At 39.0% G+C, this 18814-nt stretch overlaps 2 protein-coding genes across 5 annotated transcripts; both read right to left on the bottom strand.

The window, feature by feature from the left end:
* Window positions 1-82: 82 nt before the first annotated feature.
* LOC115182936 (protein FAM111A) lies at window positions 83-9314 on the bottom strand. Of its 4 annotated transcripts, none has more exons than XM_029744282.1 (4): window positions 9290-9314; window positions 4881-4909; window positions 3390-3477; window positions 83-3187 (listed from the first exon to the last, which is right to left on the bottom strand). In XM_029744282.1, the coding sequence occupies exons 3-4, from the start codon at window positions 3468-3470 to the stop codon at window positions 1157-1159; spliced, it is 2112 nt and encodes a 703-aa protein (XP_029600142.1). In that variant the 5' UTR covers window positions 3471-3477; window positions 4881-4909; window positions 9290-9314; the 3' UTR covers window positions 83-1156. The 4 variants fall into 4 exon arrangements, with proteins under 4 accessions (XP_029600142.1, XP_029600145.1, XP_029600143.1 ...); XM_029744285.1 differs by lacking the exon at window positions 9290-9314 and adding an exon at window positions 7500-7625; XM_029744283.1 differs by lacking the exons at window positions 4881-4909; window positions 9290-9314 and adding an exon at window positions 7637-7665.
* Window positions 9315-13342: 4028 nt separating this feature from the next.
* LOC115182939 (protein FAM111A-like) lies at window positions 13343-17911 on the bottom strand. Its single transcript, XM_029744298.1, has 3 exons — window positions 17885-17911; window positions 15959-16002; window positions 13343-15738 (listed from the first exon to the last, which is right to left on the bottom strand). The coding sequence occupies exons 2-3, from the start codon at window positions 15995-15997 to the stop codon at window positions 14263-14265; spliced, it is 1515 nt and encodes a 504-aa protein (XP_029600158.1). The 5' UTR covers window positions 15998-16002; window positions 17885-17911; the 3' UTR covers window positions 13343-14262.
* Between the last annotated feature and the right edge of the window lie 903 nt (window positions 17912-18814).

The raw sequence follows: 18814 nt of genomic DNA, 5'->3' as shown, positions 1-18814 counted from the left end.
AAGGTGCCTATAATACTGTGAAGCTATGTCTTCTAAGTAAGAAAAGTATTTCTCAGTAAGAAAGATTCAAACAGCAACAAGCCACAAGTGGAACAGTGTTTATTTCTCAGTAAGAAAGATTCAAACAGCAACAAGCTCAATGTAAAGTCCTGATCAGGACTCTCCTGCAGTCCTGCTCATAACAACAAGGTCTAGAGAGAGAGAGGACAGTGCTGCTCATAACAACCAGGTCTAGAGAGAGGGCAGTCCTGCTCTCTGTACAATACAATCAGTAAAGTATTTAAGTGTACTAATCTAACAAAGCAAGATATTCTCTATGAAATAATAAAGGATAGGATACAATAAATTAATTCAAGACATCACAATGATTGAATTCAACATTAGTAAAAACAAAAACAAGGAATAGTGATTCACCATAATCAATATACCAAAACTATGATTTGTTCAACCCAGTGTTTCAAACCTGTATCTTTTGATGAGTCTGTACACTCTGTTATGAAGTTCTGGCCAAAGGAGATTTACTAGGGGATGTTTCCATTCTCCTTTACCGGTCACTATATTCATGATACAGCACTGGCTCCTTTACCTTATTGCTGCATTACAAAGTAAACATCTGCAGTCTATACAATATATTGTCATTGTCTGATGAAAACCTTGTATCTTCATTTTTTTGGCCCATTTTCATTTTTTTAATATGTATTGAAAGCAGTAACTTTCCTCAATGTAGGCAGAACATTTCATGACTCTAGAATAAAGAAAATGTATACAAGATATCTTCTGTAATTTTGAAACGTTATGTTCGTTAATGGTAAAATATGGTCGTTTTTTCAATTTTCTGAAAAGTGTGTTTTGGAGATAAGAGGTTTTCACCCTACAGCGATGATATGTGACACCGTGGCTTTCCTAAATAAAATGGGCACATCACCATATCCCTCTATAGCTGATGTCTACAGTTGAAAATAACTATGGCTGTCCCTGTAAAACAACACATTTCACTGCACATATCTGATGTGTGTGACAATAAGAGCATCATTTTTTTGTTGATTAGCTAGAGCTGCTTCCCAACCCAAAGTTGACGTGATCCACCCCAACTTCTGTTAAAGCATAGTTCAAAACCTCAATCCAATCCTTGATGTACCTACACTTCTTTCAATGATCAATTTAGTTTACAAATCAGTTGAAGCATCTCATCTCTTTTACCACTTTGTGATATTGTGTCCCATATTCTTTTACTGATATCAGTGTATTCAGGCTTGCCTGTGGGCACCATATGAATGATAAGACGGGCAATGAGCTCAAACAGATGTGGGTTTTCCATGGCAACATCGGTGAATTTTAACAATGTTTGAACATTTTTTGTCTCCACCAAGTAGACCAATACGTTTTCTAGAATGGTCCTGAGAGGGATTGCATATTCAATCACACTCTGAGTTTCATGAGTTTCCTTACATTTGTAAGAAAAGCCACCAGTATGCATGGCAATCACCTGGCAGCCATATACTGGGATGCCATTAATTACTTGACAATGACTGGGATTTATAACCGGAGACCCAGAGGCTCCATTAAAGCAGAAGGTGTTATAGGTCAGCACATCCGGTTTCCCCTGCATTATCTGCTCATAAAACTCTTTGTCCAACTCATTACCCCCAATGCTTTCTTTGATTAACAGGATGGAGCTCTGGTTTTCTCCTAAATGTTTGCTCCCAGCTGCATTTCTTTGTTCGACCTCTATTATGGTCGTGTAGTCCATCTTTTTAAACCCTCCATCTGGATGGCCAACGATGTAGATCCCACCTGTCTGAGGGACTGGGCCATACTTCTGAAGGAGACCTGGAGGAAACTTCTCATCTATTTCCATCTCCAGTATGGCATAGTCAACCTGACGCTTCCACCTATCAACTCCATATTGGAGGGCAACCACTTCTGGTTTAACATTTACCTTCCACTGACCTGATCCATGTGGGGTGTCAAAATTAAACGTGACAGTTGTGGGAAGCGACAGTGTCTTTCCCACAAGTACACCTTCATCCTTGAACAAATGACCATTTGTCAGGATGAAGTTATCGAACAGCAGGAAACCTGTGCCTTCGATCAATTCGTGTTCGACCTTACAGACTGAGGTGGTCACTTCTGCCAGCTCTGTTAATCTGTACACTTCAGTAAAACCCTCCGATTTCTTACCAAATTCCTCCCTCATCAACTCTATCACTTCAGACTCAGATTTCTCCTGTGGGTACCGACTCTTCATGTGATCTAGTAAACCTTTAAACTGGTTGTGTAAGATCTGCAGAATTTCCCTAGAATCTGGCATGGGAATGTATTTTTGTTTCTTATTTGCCTGTATTTCCTGTCGCTCCTGTGTCATATTTTCCACAGAGGGCCCCTCCTCTGATGTTGAATTTGGGTTGGACTGAGAGGGTTGTGTGGTGTCACCCTCAGATTTGAATCCTGTGTCAGAAATATTTGATTTTGTGGTGGCACTCGCTTTTTTTCTTGTCTGTTCCATTTTAGCAATTTGAAATTTGCGATCTTTTGCCGAGTTTACTACAGTGGACATAACAATATGTGTTCGATTTTGGGGTACCTCATGGAGTATACATGTTTTTTCAAACACTATGTCTGAGAAGCGCCCATCTGATTCCAGAGCTGACTTGACTGTATCCCCATGTTTTGCATAGATACAGAGAGGGCTATATTTCTTATGTTTTTTTTTTTTAAGTATCTCCTTGCCTGTCATGTATTTCCCACCTTTTGCCTCAACACAGAAAGTGACAAATGTGGATTTTTGCTGTTCAAGTTCTTTTCCCTGTTCAACTTCTTTTCCCTGTTCAACTTCTTTTCCCTGTTCAACTTCTTTTCCCTGTTCAACTTCTTTTCCCTGTTCAACTTCTTTTCCCTGTTCAAGTTCCCTTTTCCCATCTATGGCCGGTGTTTCAGTTTTAGGGAGAGTGTATATAACGAGGGTCTCATCTTTCTTAATTAAGCAACATGGAAAGTGCTCCACTATGGCCCCTTTTTGATTCACAATGACAACTTCTCTCCCCTCCACCTTATCCATGAGTTCACGGAAGATCTCATTTCTTTTGAGAACTTCTAATATGTTGCCAGGTTCGGTACAGGTGATTTCCCCGTTGTATTTCAGGGCCGTATCTCCGCTAGAAAAGGAGAATAGGTGATAGTGTTCTTCCTGTGGAGGAATTTATAAAGAATGTTACTGTTCTTTATAAATATTATATTTGTCTGGTTAAATTATAATAAATCATGCCCCCATAACATATTCCGAGGATTCTTAGGCATGTTAAAGCTTATCAAAACCTGATAGTCATTATCAATATACTAAACAAATACTTCATGATGGATTAGAAATGTGTTATAAACATTATACTGACCTTGTTATTATGAGGTTCAGGCATTTTCATTGTTTTGTTATTTGAAGCCATTTGATCTGATGATGGATCACTCTGGAACATTCCTGAGCTAAGAATATATCCATGTGCACAAGTGTTAAAAAAGAGTGGGGAACACCCAACAGGATTTAACATGAATTCATGGACTCAACTAAAAGCCCCCCAACAGGATTCAACGTGAATTCATGGACTCAACTAAAAGCCCCCCCAACAGGATTCAACATGAATTCATGGACTCAACTAAAAGCCCCCCAACAGGATTCAACGTGAATTCATGGACTCAACTAAAAGCCCCCCCAACAGGATTCAACGTGAATTCATGGACTCAACTAAAAGCCCCCCCAACAGGATTCAACATTAATTCATGGACTCAACTAAAAGCCCCCCCAACAGGATTCAACGTGAATTCATGGACTCAACTAAAAGCCCCCCCAACAGGATTCAACGTGAATTCATGGACTCAACTAAAAGCCCCCCCAACAGGATTCAACATGAATTCATGGACTCAACTAAAAGCCCCCCCAACAGGATTCAACATTAATTCATGGACTCAACTAAAAGCCCCCCCAACAGGATTCAACATGAATTCATGGACTCAACTAAAAGCCCCCCCAACAGGATTCAACATGAATTCATGGACTCAACTAAAAGCCCCCCAACAGGATTCAACGTGAATTCATGGACTCAACTAAAAGCCCCCCCAACAGGATTCAACATTAATTCATGGACTCAACTAAAAGCCCCCCCAACAGGATTCAACATGAATTCATGGACTCAACGAAAAGCCCCCCAACAGGATTCAACATGAATTCATGGACTCAACAAAAAGCCCCCCAACAGGATTCAACATGAATTCATGGACTCAACGAAAAGCCCCCCAACAGGATTCAACATGAATTCATGGACTCAACTAAAAGCCCCCCAACAGGATTCAACATGAATTCATGGACTCAACTAAACAAAGTTTACAGTTTGAACTAAAAGATACATGACAACAAATCAATTATAACATGTGTTCTCTCTTCACAAGTAGATTAGTTTTCACTTGTCATGATTGGTAAAAAGTGATTTAAATGGGGACCACATTTTGTTTTTGAACATTTAGTCAAACACACTTTAATCCCTGTACATGTTTCATATTATCATGGTTTAAAATGGTTTAAACACTAACAAGACTGACCTGTACCCTTCCCTTCTCATTGGAATATATATATATATATATATATATATATATATATATATAAAGACATAAACACTAACAAGACTGACCTGTACCCTTCCCTTCTCATTGTAATATATATATATATATAAAGACATAAACACTAACAAGACTGACCTGAACCCTTCCCTTCTCATTGGATTTGAATAATAGAAAGCTCACAGCCTACGATAACAATCCTACTGCCAGTGAGAATGTAGAGTCTGTTTGATAATGTTCTATTCAAAGTATTATACAAATGTTTAGTAACCTACCTCTGTTACGGTGTTGGTTGATCTGAGATCTGTGTTGAAAGAGGAAGTTGTGTCAGTGATCATTGCTTTTATACTTGCGTACGTACATACGTATGTTTTTATACCTGTACAATGATGAATATTAACAGACACACCCTGCGGAAAGGTACTGGTTAAACCAGGTGATTACCCAATGGACGGGCTCAAAGGAAAACCATTCAACAGAATCTAGGGAGCTGGTTCAGGATTATGATGATGATATTGTCTTGGTGTTTGAGGAAAAGAAATACCAGCAAAATATGGTTGAAAGATGTCTCGTTTTTCAACATCTTTTAAGCCTTTTCAACCAACAATATATTTTCAACGTCTTGTGCTCATAGGAAGGACTCCTGTTGACCTTTACATTTAAATAGCATTTACTTGATTGATTAATTAATTGCTCTTGTCATCTTTCCTCGCCACCATCTGTTGGTGGCAAGTGACGCACCTTCTCGAGTTCCCGAGTGGCGCATCAATCTAAGGCACTGCATTTCAGTGCTAGAGGCTTCACTACAGTCCCTGGGTCGAATCCAGGCTGTATCACAACCGGCCGGGATTGGGAGTCCCAAAGGGCGGCGCACAATTGGCCAAGCGTCGTCTGGGTTAGGGGAGGGTTTTGATGGTGTAGGCCGTCATTGTAAATAAGAATTTGTTCTTAACTGACTTGCCTAGTTAAATAAAGGTTAAATAAAAAATATTAACATTTAAAACTAATCCAATGGGTTTTGAAAAGGAGGCAAGGAGAGAGGATGCAAGGAACCAAGGAAACACAATTGAGATCCTTCATTATTTTATGCCGTGTACTCTTCACTGATGGTCTGTGTTCCGTTGAGGATGGTCTGTGTTCTGTTGGGGATGGTCTGTGTTCTGTTGAGGATGTCCTGTGTTCTGTTGGGATTCAAACACTCTTGATCTTTGATCAAATAAAGTTAATACAGTATGTCAGAGCAGATGAAATCGTCAAGCTATCTGACGTAAGATAATGGCTCAATGTTTGTTGTTAACAGCTACAGCCTTCATGGGTAACACTTTAGACTAGTCTATCTGTGGATGTTCTACAATAGACCATGTTCTGCTGTTGTGTTCACCTGCACATCGTCATGCCCCACCCTAAACCAACCGGTTTCAGTCTATTCAATTCAAATAGCTTCCATACATCTCATCACAGACCTAAAATAGAATAATCATGATAGATCACATTCCTAAGTATGAATCATGAAGTCACCTGAACAGGTTCTAGAAACAGCTTTAGCCCTCAAGACAGTCATAACTAAGACAGTTCTCTGTTAGCATTTTCCATAGGTTTTTTCTTTGTTTCCACCATGCTAATGCTATCGTTCCTGGATCTGCACCACAGACGAAAAACATTCCTTAGCTAAGAATATATCCATGTGCACGGGGGTTAAAACTAGAGTGGGGAACACCCAACAGGATTCAACGTGAATTCATGGACTCAACTAAAAGCCCCCCAACAGGATTCAACGTGAATTCATGGACTCAACTAAAAGCCCCCCAACAGGATTCAACATGAATTCATGGACTCAACTAAAAGCCCCCCCAACAGGATTCAACATGAATTCATGGACTCAACTAAAAGCCCCCCAACAGGATTCAACGTGAATTCATGGACTCAACTAAAAGCCCCCCAACAGGATTCAACGTGAATTCATGGACTCAACTAAAAGCCCCCCCAACAGGATTCAACATGAATTCATGGACTCAACTAAAAGCCCCCCCAACAGGATTCAACATTAATTCATGGACTCAACTAAAAGCCCCCCAAACAGGATTCAACATGAATTCATGGACTCAACTAAAAGCCCCCCAACAGGATTCAACATGAATTCATGGACTCAACTAAAAGCCCCCCCAACAGGATTCAACATGAATTCATGGACTCAACTAAAAGCCCCCCCAACAGGATTCAACATTAATTCATGGACTCAACTAAAAGCCCCCCAACAGGATTCAACATGAATTCATGGACTCAACTAAAAGCCCCCCCAACAGGATTCAACATGAATTCATGGACTCAACTAAAAGCCCCCCAACAGGATTCAACATGAATTCATGGACTCAACTAAAAGCCCCCCCAACAGGATTCAACATTAATTCATGGACTCAACTAAAAGCCCCCCAACAGGATTCAACATGAATTCATGGACTCAACTAAACAAAGTTTACAGTTTGAACTAAAAGAACACGACAACAAATCAATTATAACATGGGTTCTCTCTTCACAAGTAGATTCGTTTTCACTTGTCATGATTGGTAAAAAGTGATTTGAATAGGGACCACATTTTGTTTTTCAACATTTAGTCAAACACACTTTAATCCCTGTACATGTTTCAAATTATCATGGTTTAAAATGGTTTAAACACTAACAAGGCTGACCTGAACCCTTCCCTTCTCATTGTAATATATATATATATATAAAGACATAAACACTAACAAGACTGACCTGTACCCTTCCCTTCTCATTGTAATATATATATATATATATATAAAGACATAAACACTAACAAGACTGACCTGTACCCTTCCCTTCTCATTGGAATATATATATATATATATATAGACATAAACACTAACAAGACTGACCTGAACCCTTCCCTTCTCATTGGATTTGAATAATAGAAACCTCACAGCCTACGATAACAATCCTACTGCCAGTGAGAATGTAGAGCCTGTTTGATAATGTTCTATTCAAAGTATTATACAAATGTTTAGTAACCTACCTCTGTTACGGTGTTGGTTGATCTGAGATCTGTGTTGAAAGAGGAAGTAGATTAGTTTTCCCTTGTCATGATTGGTCAAAAGTGATTTGAATGGGGACCAAATTTTGTTTTTCAACATTTAGTCAAACACACTTTAATCCCTGTACATGTTTCAAATTATCATGGTTTAAAATGGTTTAAACACTAACAAGACTGACCTGAACCCTTCCCTTCTCATTGGAATATATATATATATATATATAGACATAAACACTAACAAGGCTGACCTGAACCCTTCCCTTCTCATTGTAATATATATATATATATATAGACATAAACACTAACAAGACTGACCTGAACCCTTCCCTTCTCATTGTAATATATATATATATATATAAAGACATAAACACTAACAAGACTGACCTGTACCTTTCCCTTCTCATTGTAATATATATATATATATATATATATATATATATATATATATATATATAGACATAAACATTAACAAGACTGACCTGTACCCTTCCCTTCTCATTGTAATATATATATATATATATATATATATATATATATATATATATATATATAAACACTAACAAGACTGACCTTTACCCTTCCCTTCTCATTGTAATATATATATATATATATATATATATATATATATATATATATATATATATAAACACTAACAAGACTGACCTTTACCCTTCCCTTCTCATTGTAATATATATATATATATATATATATATATATATATATATATATATATAAAGACATAAACACTAACAAGACTGACCTGTACCCTTCCCTTCTCATTGTAATATATATATATATATATAGACATAAACACTAACAAGACTGACCTGAACCCTTCCCTTCTCATTGTAATATATATATATATATATATATATAGACATAAACACTAACAAGACTGACCTGTACCCTTCCCTTCTCATTGTAATATATATATATATATATATATATATATATAAAGACATAAACACTAACAAGACTGACCTGTACCCTTCCCTTCTCATTGTAATATATATATATATATATATAAAGACATAAACATTAACAAGACTGACCTGTACCCTTCCCTTCTCATTGTAATATATATATATATATAGACATAAACACTAACAAGACTGACCTGTACCCTTCCCTTCTCATTGTAATATATATATATATATATATATATATATATATAAAGACATAAACACTAACAAGACTGACCTGTACCCTTCCCTTCTCACTGGAATATATATATATATAAAGACATAAACACTAACAAGACTGACCTTTACCCTTCCCTTCTCATTGTAATATATATATATATATAAAGACATAAACACTAACAAGACTGACCTGAACCCTTCCCTTCTCATTGTAATATATATATATATATAAAGACATAAACACTAACAAGACTGACCTGAACCCTTCCCTTCTCATTGTAATATATATATATATATATAAAGACATAAACACTAACAAGACTGACCTGAACCCTTCCCTTCTCATTGTAATATATATATATATATATAAAGACATAAACACTAACAAGACTGACCTGTACCCTTCCCTTCTCATTGTAATATATATATATATATATAAAGACATAAACACTAACAAGACCGACCTGTATTATACAAATGTTTAGTAACCTACCTCTGTTACGGTGTTGGTTGATCTGAGATCTGTGTTGAAAGAGGAAGTTGTGGCAGTGATCATTGTTTTTATACTTGCGTACGTACATACGTATGTTTTTATACATGCGCAATGATGAATATTAATAGACACACCCTGTGGAAAGGTACTGGTTAAACCAGGTGATTACCCAATGGACGGGCTCAAAGGAAAACCATTCAACAGAATCTAGGGAGCTGGTTCAGGATTATGATGATGATATTGTCTTGGTGTTTGAGGAAGAGAAATACCAGCAAAATATGGAAGCCTTTTCATATAATATATAGTTATAATCATTTTAGAAACAACAAAATATTTTATTACTTTATCAAACATATTATGACATTAGTGATCGTCAAAATCTGTTATATTTGTGAATGTCAAAATCAACATTTGAGCCATTTAGACAGCGTGTGTCCCTGCTATAGACAAGTGGAGAAGGGCTATGTAAAGGGCCTAAATCAACATTTGGGCCATTTAAACAGCGTGTGTTACTCCTATAGACAAGGGGAGAAGGACTAGGTAAAGGGTCTAAATCAACATTTGGTCCATTTAAACAGCGTGTGTCCCTGCTATAGACAAGGGGAGAAGGACTAGGTAAAGGGCTCCATTTTGTTGTTCTGTAGCATATGCAATGTGTCTGCCTCCAACATAAAACATTTCTTTACTTCCACACATAATTACTTCTTTATTTATTTTAGGTTTAAGGAAGTGTGTAGGTCACATTCTTTATTGTAGAGCTATGAAAGTTATATATTTAGATTCAACTGCTCGAGACAAATTCAGCAATTGCTTTGCCATGTCTGTGCTGTGAAGCAGTCGAGTTGGATAAATGTTTTTCTCAGGACTGCCCCAATTTGATGTGATGTCGGAGTGAAGTGATACACATTGATGTAATGATGCAGCCAACCACCAGAGGGAGGTAGATACATGTTTATCCGACAAAGGACCTTTACATGGTCCTAGAAAGGTCTGGATTTCAGTCTTTTGACTTAAAAAACTGCAGGGATTTTATAAAATAAGTAATGTAAACATATACATCTTTTTTTGAAGTAATCCTAATGCCCGATTTCAGGGGGCGGTCAGCTTTTAAGGAGAAGTTCTTTCAGGTTGTTCTGGTAGGTTGAGATGGCTGCATGCGCTGAGCAGCCATCAGCCACCTCCTCCAGTCAAGCCAGGTGGATCAGCATCTGGACATGGAAGGGGTCTCCGTTGATCCAGATCTTGAGAGGACGAGTCTTCATGTGGCCATCTTCCAGCATGGAGTTCTTCAGTTGCGTCAATGGAAACACAACGTTTGCATCTCTTCATCTTTTCCACATCAAGTTCATCTTCCGTCTCTTCAGGCCTTCCTCCATGACATCGTGTTCAGGCATTCCTCTATGACATCGTCTTCAGTCCTTCCTCCATGACATCGTGTTCAGGCCTTCCTCCATGACATCGCCTTCAGTCCTTCCTCCATGACATCGTCTTCAGGCCTTCCTCCATGACATCGCCTTCAGGCCTTCCTCCATGACATCGTCTTCAGGCCTTCCTCCATGACATCGTCTTCAGGCCTTCCTCCATGACATCGTCTTCAGGCCTTCCTCCATGACATCGTGTTCAGGCCTTCCTCCATGACATCGTGTTCAGGCCTTCCTCCATGACATCGTCTTCAGGCCTTCCTCCATGACATCGTCTTCAGGCCTTCCTCCATGACATCGTGTTCAGGCCTTCCTCCATGACATCGTGTTCAGGCCTTCCTCCATGACATCGTCTTCAGGCCTTCCTCCATGACATCGTGTTCAGGCCTTCCATTTTTACATTTTTACATTTTAGTCATTTAGCAGACGCTCTTATCCAGAGCGACTTACAGTAGTGAATGCATACATTTCATACAATTTCATACATTTTTTTTTTTCTGTGCTGGCCCCCCGTGGGAATCGAACCCACAACCCTGGCGTTGCAAACACCATGCTCTACCAACTGAGCTACAGGGAAGGCTTCCTCCATGACATCATCTTCAGGCCTTCCTCCATGTCATCGCTCACAGAGGACGCCTCATCTGCAAACACACGGTTCAGAACGTCTTCCATGCTCTCTAGACGGGTCAGGGTCTTGAAGGCAAACGTGATTATATCTATCAGTAGAGATATTGCTAAAGCCCCGAAGCCTGCTACCTCTGGTACAGTAGTGTTTGCTCACTAGGTCCTCAGTCCAAGCTGGTATGTAGCTGCATTAATCCAGTTTCTGCTCTTGGGACTGCTCGTTCACATTATCCAGTTTTGGCTTAAGAATGTCAGGAAAGTATTGTCAATAGAAACACAGACAGTAGAAACCCAGACAGTAGAAACCCAGACAGTAGAAACCCAGACAGTAGAAACACAGTCAGTAGAAACACAGGCAGTAGAAACACAGGCAGTAGAAACCCAGACAGTAGAAACACAAACAGTAGAAACACAAACAGTAGAAACACAGTCAGTTGAAACACAGTCAGTAGAAACACAGTCAGTAGAAACACAGACAGTAGTAACACAGTCAGTAGAAACACAGTCAGTAGAAACACAGGCAGTAGAAACACAGGCAGTAGAAACACAGACAGTAGAAACACAGACAGAAGACAGTAGAAACACAGACAGTAGAAACACAGACAGTAGAAACACAGACAGTAGAAACCCAGGCAGTAGAAACACAGACAGAAGACAGTAGAAACACAGACAGTAGAAACCCAGGCAGTAGAAACACAGACAGTAGAAACACAGACAGTAGAAACACAGGCAGTAGAAACAGACAGTAGAAACCCAGGCAGTAGAAACACAGACAGTAGAAACACAGACAGTAGAAACACAGGCAGTAGAAACAGACAGTAGAAACACAGACAGTAGAAACACAGTCAGTAGAAACACAGACAGTAGAAACACAGACAGTAGAAACCCAGGCAGTAGGACAAAACACATCATATTCTTCAGCGTTCAGACACCTGTTACACAGACAACCGTGGGACTGGAACCAGCAGCCATGAGAACTGCATGTGGCTACGTACCAAATGACACCCCTATACCCTATATAGTGCACTACCTTGGGTCCTGGTCAAAAGTGCACTATATAGGGGATAGGGTGCAATTTTCGATGGAAGCCAGTAATTTAGGGCTGTGCAGCCCTTATGGTTAGCAAAAATGTATGACATAAGTCAAAATGATAAATCCAGATGTCATTGAGGAGATTCATGCAGCACCTCTTGGTGATGTTCTTAAAATCAAAGAGATTTCACTGAATTTAACCTAGTTATTAATATATAAAAAAGGAAAGAATTAGGACTTGATGGTTGTTGAACTGACGACCAATCATTTTCTGTTCTGTTCTAGTCTAAAACGTTACATAATATCTGTATCATTATTTGTTGTACTTTTCTGCTTATTTATCACTTCACTGAAAGTATTGATTATGTAATAGACATGTACCACTGTCTCACCCTACACTGTTTAGTGGCAAAGAAAGGGTTGCCTCTTCTGCTGTAGTTGAGGGCTAAATCACCATGGAGATATTTCTATATAAATCACAAGGTCTACAGCCAGGACATTAGATGAAATGCAGCATGACAATATTACTCTGTCTACTCTAAATGGATTCATGTTATTTGTGATCAGACACCATTGTGTGGTCAGTCATGTGATCAAACACACCCTTGTGTGGTCACAGTCATGTGATCAGACACACCATTGTGTGGTCACGGTCATGTGATCAGACACACCATTGTGTGGTCACAGTCATGTGATCAGACACACCATTGTGTGGTCCCGGTCATGTGATCAGACACACCATTGTGTGGTCACGGTCATGTGATCAGACACACCATTGTGTGGTCACAGTGATGTGATCAGACACACCATTGTGTGGTCACAGTCATGTGATCAGACACCATTGTTTGGTCACAGTCATGTGATCAGACACACCATTGTGTGGTCACAGTCATGTGATCAGACACACCATTGTGTGGTCACAGTCATGTGATCAGACACACCATTGTTTGGTCCACTTGCAATAAGAAGCAATAAGCAAGCTGTAATTGTCACATTTATTGATTAGTCTGTCACTAGTTTTATGCATGGTTGTTTTCATTTCATGAGTTATAACAATTTCAACATGATACAGTATTCCAATGTAATAACAGTTACCACATTGTATCCATGATTAACTTTAACAAGCTACATTGTCAAAACCAAGAAAGCAGAATGATGGATCCATGAAGTAATATAATAATATACCTTTTAGCAGACGCTTTTATCCAAAGAGACTTACAGTCGCACTGCATCAAATATTGTTTTGTAAGTATGGGTGGTCCCAGGAATCTAACCATCCTCTACCAACTGAGCTACAAAGGACCTGAAGTCACTGGGAAGTCACCGTCTCAGAAGAGTACAAAAGTAGTGAGCCATGACTCTATTCCACATGATATTTTGAGACACGTTAAAGCAAAGGCAAGTGATCAAAATGTAGAACAAAATAAAACAATATTTAGATTGCAACAATCTGATCTAGGTCGATGTCTTAATCTATTAAATGTTTATCTTAGCAGGGAAGGCCCACTGAGACCAAAGTCTCTTTTTCAAAGGAAACCATGCTTCACAGAAATGCAGTGTACTTCATAAGGAACCAGTGATGAGAATTACAGAAAACAAAGGTGCATGAGAGATAAAACAATACAAATGATTAAAAAAACATGTACCTTTGACCTAGGACAAGTAATCTATCAATGCCCAAAAGGCACTATGGTTGAACATAAATACTGACATAAATACTGACATTACAGTATTTGCAGCCTACTTCTCAATTTTAATCGACATTGTTGTGTTGTTCCCAGGACAACCACTGGGTGGCATTGTGTTGTTCCCAGGACAACCACTGGGAGGCATTGTTGTATTGTTCCCAGGACAACCACTGGGTGCATTGTATTAGCTGTATTTGCAACAATCTACCTACGACATATCCATAGGCTCATCACCATTGAAAAGAGCCTCAAACAGGAAGCGGTTTTTCTGTGCCTCTTCCTGAACTCTTGTCAAAACTGCCTGATTGTTGTCCTCCTTCAAACGGATGACAAAGTTCTGTAATATGGTGAACAGAGGGAGGGCGTACTCTAACACACTCTGTGTGCTCTGAGTGCGCTTATCCTCATAGTTAAAGCCACCAGTATGCATGCCAAACACTCGACCAAGGTCATCGAAGACTGGAGAGCCAGAAGATCCATGGAAGAAGGAGGTGTTATAGGTCACAAAGTCGTCCTTGTTCTCCTGCATCACCTCCTCGTAGCGCTTTTTGTTTTTTTCAACGGCATCATTTATTGTGAAGATTGCATGCCCATTTTCCCGTTTATATTTATTCGCAGCCTCCTCTCTTATTTCACTGCCAATGATGGAGATGGGTTCTATTTGTTTCACTAGTCCACCTGGCCAGGCACCAAGTTCAATCAATTTCTTCACTCTGTGAACCTCCGAGAACTTCTGTCTGATTTTCCCGAATTCCTGCTTCATCAGATCCAACTCTTCAGGAAGTGTCCTCTTTTGGCTGTCCTCCCTCCTACTTTCCATCTGCTTCACCAGATCATCAAACTGGTTGCGAAGGATCTTCAATATTTCACCATGGTCTGGCATGGGATTGCTTTTCCGTTTCTGCTTTCTTCTCGAAGAGGACTCCCCTACATCTGATGTTTCAGTTGTTAGCGTTGATGGAGTCATCTGTGTTCTATCTCCTTCAGAGTCAGGGCTTGGGTCGAACAGAGATGTTTGTGTGGTGTCTCCTTCAGAGTTTACAATGGTTTTTATGGTGGAGTCAGATGTTTCCTTCTTGGTTTCCTTTTCCTCCTTATGTTTTGTCAGACAGATTTCAAAGTTTCTACCATTAAGTTTTTTTGCTATTTGCCCCATTGAAACCTTGCTCCCTGTTAATCGCTCAGAGAGCTGACATTTCTGTTCAAACACAATGTTTGAGAAGCAACCATCATTTCGTAGAGCCTTCTTCACTTCCTTCTTCTGTTTTGCATAGATACATAGAGGTCCATAGGACTGAAGGTGTTTGTTTCTAAGTATTGGTTTTGATTTGGTGTTTTTCCCTCCTGTTGTCTCAATAGAGAAAGTGACATAATTGTCTGTTTCCTCATCCGTGTCCCCTGCAGTTTCATCTGTGGCAAATGTGACCATCTCAATAGTGAGAAGGTCATCCTCTTTGATCAGCCAACATGGAAAGTGCTTCACTATGTACCCCTTACAACAGTTGATGACAATGTCTTTCCCTTTCAGTGTCTTGTCCATTTGGTTTAACTCCATAAATGTGTCATTAGTTTCAAGTGCTCTCAATATTGTTCCAGGTTTGTTGCAGGTGATTTCCTCTTTGGTTATTTTATGAGTTGGGCAACTGAAGGAGAACGAGTGACAGTGTTCCGTTTCTGGATAAATCTGTAAAAGAAAATCGAACATCAATATTCTCATGTTACTGGTGTTACTGAAATGGTAAGCATAAAGTATTCTGAGATACTCTGCAGTATATTTTCATCATATTGAGAAACAGTATAAATATATACAGACAAGATCACTCTGTCCTTGATTGCTGATAATGCTTTTATTATGTGACCCATCAAAGTCATGCTTAAATTAAAACTAAAATAACTTGACTTACATTGCTCTTAAGCGGCTCAGACTTCACCATGGCTGCCATTGGACCTGTGAAATGATTCAACATTATTAAGTCTATTGTGGTTGATAAAAGGGTCATTCCATCAATAGTGCATTTTAGGTAATTTGGTTTAAAACAACTATTTATGTCACCTAATTGTAACATTGTCATAAAGAGCACGTTCAACTTCATAAAGAAACATGTTTTCCCATCTCAAGAGGTTAAAGGTAGACTCAGTGAAATGACGTAGCAACGAGCAGCTGACTAGGTATCCCCTTTCCCCTTCCCCAGCTCACCTGTTTTTACACTATAACTATTAGATGTTTCATGTTTCTTTTGAAACATTTTTTTATAAAGGAATAGTTTCACCATATTAAAATGAGAGTTCAGTTCACGTACCTAACAGGGTTTGATCTTGAAACGAGGGACAAATGTTACTTCATCACTAATGACGTTATATAATAAAACATCTTAAAAAATGACTGTCAAAGCAACAAAGTAACTAGGCTTTACAATGATGGTCAAAACGTGGCGTAATGTTGTGGGTTAAAATCATCCTAGAAATAGAAAGAACAGAAGGATGCAAAATTGGTGCACATTTCTACTTAAAATATAAAAAGGGCAAAAGGCACTCTACTTGTGAGAACGACCGAGAACAGGTAGACGGAAGAAGAACAGGGAAGAAGACGGCCCAGAGAGGGCTTTCAATAAAGACCCAAACACAAGATAAACCAGTAGCTTCTCTCTTTGGCTTGTAAAATAGACATCCCACCGGTGGTTCACAAGAACAAGCCAGATCCAATGGTACTCAATGACCAGCTAAGCTTTGGTTAAATGAATCTAGAAAAATCAGTTGTGATAGTGTAGTAGCTTACTGCTATGGCAACCACATCTAAACCAGAGACTGTTGGTGATCACTGCATACAGTATATAGGGTACTGTATATTGCATATATAGCGTACTGAGCGTAACATACCCCACCCTCAACTTCTGGAGAGGCCCTGTCTAAACCAGAGACTGTTGGTGATCACTGCATATATAGCGTACTGTATAAATGCCCCGCCTACTCAGTGAGCGTAACATACCCCACCCTCAACTTCTGGAGAGGCCCTGTCTAAACCAGAGACTGTTGGTGATCACTGCATATATAGGGTACTGTATAAATGCCCCACCCTCAACTTCTGGAAAGGTCCTGTCTAAACCAGAGACTGTTGGTGATCACTGCATATATAGGGTACTGTATAAATGCCCCACCCTCAACTTCTGGAAAGGCCCTGTCTACACCAAATGATTGTAAATTAATAAAGCAACTGTCTTTTTGGTCAGGCTATAGAAGGTAATGGAGAGAGATATAATTATAATAACAATTAGAAAATCACTTTGTTTTACATTTTACAATTTAGTTGAGTAGACAGTCATATGTAAAAATGCCAAATGATTAGTGAAATGTGAACCAAACAGTCTCTTATGATGACATGATTGATAAGCTTGTGTTATTACAGGTGTGTTCAAAAGACAGTGGTCAATTATTGAAAAGTTTTGGATTGATAAACTTGTGTTATTATCGCCATACTATTGTGTAACAACACAGGGTGTGTTCGTAAATTCAATCTGGAGTGCCAGAGTGCGCGCTGGGCGTTCCTAAATTCAGAGCAGAGAAGGGTTGATCCGAGCGTTCTGGCTTCACAATGGCAATCAAGCACTCAAGCTAACATGCTAACGTTGGCTAGCTTGCTAGCTACTTCCAGACACACATGAGAGAACACCTCACACTGATCATTGTACTCTCCCTAGCAGAGCTGGTTAGGCTGTTTTCATGTTGTCCAGAGCGGTGGTGACTAACTGTGCTGCTGGTGTAACCAACTTCACATAACCCCCCCAGAAGAAAGGCACATGGACAACCACACTTCAGGTTGACTTGGTTTTTATCTGCAGTAAAAGATATCAAACAGTGACGACAGGCATCGACAGGACGGTCACAGCCACATGTTCACTGCTCTCAGAATATCTCTCTCAGACTCAATCCACAAAGTGATTGTATAGTATACATGAGTTGTGTTTAAAAATAAAATAAAAATACAGAAAAACATACCTGCAGTAAAAGATATCAAACAGTGATGACAGGCATTGACAGGACGGTAACAGCCACACGTTCACTGGTTAGGTAGGACACAAGATATATTTTAGATAGGAGCAACAGTAATGATACATGGCCTCAATGTGAAGTGACATTAATAAAAAAAAATTACATTCACTTAATATTTCAATAAATCACCTGCTAGCAGTAGCTAGCGAGACATTGTAGTGCAATAACCGACGGGGTTAGTTAGCTCGTCATTAACATGGAAAGCTGAACCAGCAAAAAAAAAATATTCCATGTGTAACTCTGTGTTGTTGTATGTGTCGAATTGCTTTGCTTTATCTTGGCCAGGTCGCAGTTGTAAATGAGAACTTGTTCTCAACTAGCCTACTTGGTTAAATAAAGGTTAAATACATTTAAAAAATAAAGTTACCGAAACAGGTCTTAAATACATTAACAGATAAATAAATACATAGTCACATTCGCTATTGACTTTAGGATACATGAACCCGTTTTCCAAAGACACTATTGTGTTATACAGTTTAAAAAACAGTTGTTTATATACAGAGGAAGGAGACACCAACCAGTTCTCAGAATATCTCTCTCAGACTGAGGAGCAGGCAGACCAACTTCCCAAATAGGGGAGAAGTACTCAAATCCCACTAGTTGTACATTCAAAGAAAATAAAACAAAAATGGTACGTCCGAAGACCTCTCGTATTGACAACCTTACTACAATAGCAGCAAATAATTATTATGAATTCAACAACACATAATGAA

This window comes from Salmo trutta, unplaced genomic scaffold (assembly GCF_901001165.1).
Source record: "Salmo trutta unplaced genomic scaffold, fSalTru1.1, whole genome shotgun sequence".
NCBI classification, from domain to species: domain Eukaryota; kingdom Metazoa; phylum Chordata; class Actinopteri; order Salmoniformes; family Salmonidae; genus Salmo; species Salmo trutta.
The sequence above is the reverse complement of the archived record's forward strand: the minus strand, read 5'-3'. Positions and strand labels throughout refer to the sequence as shown.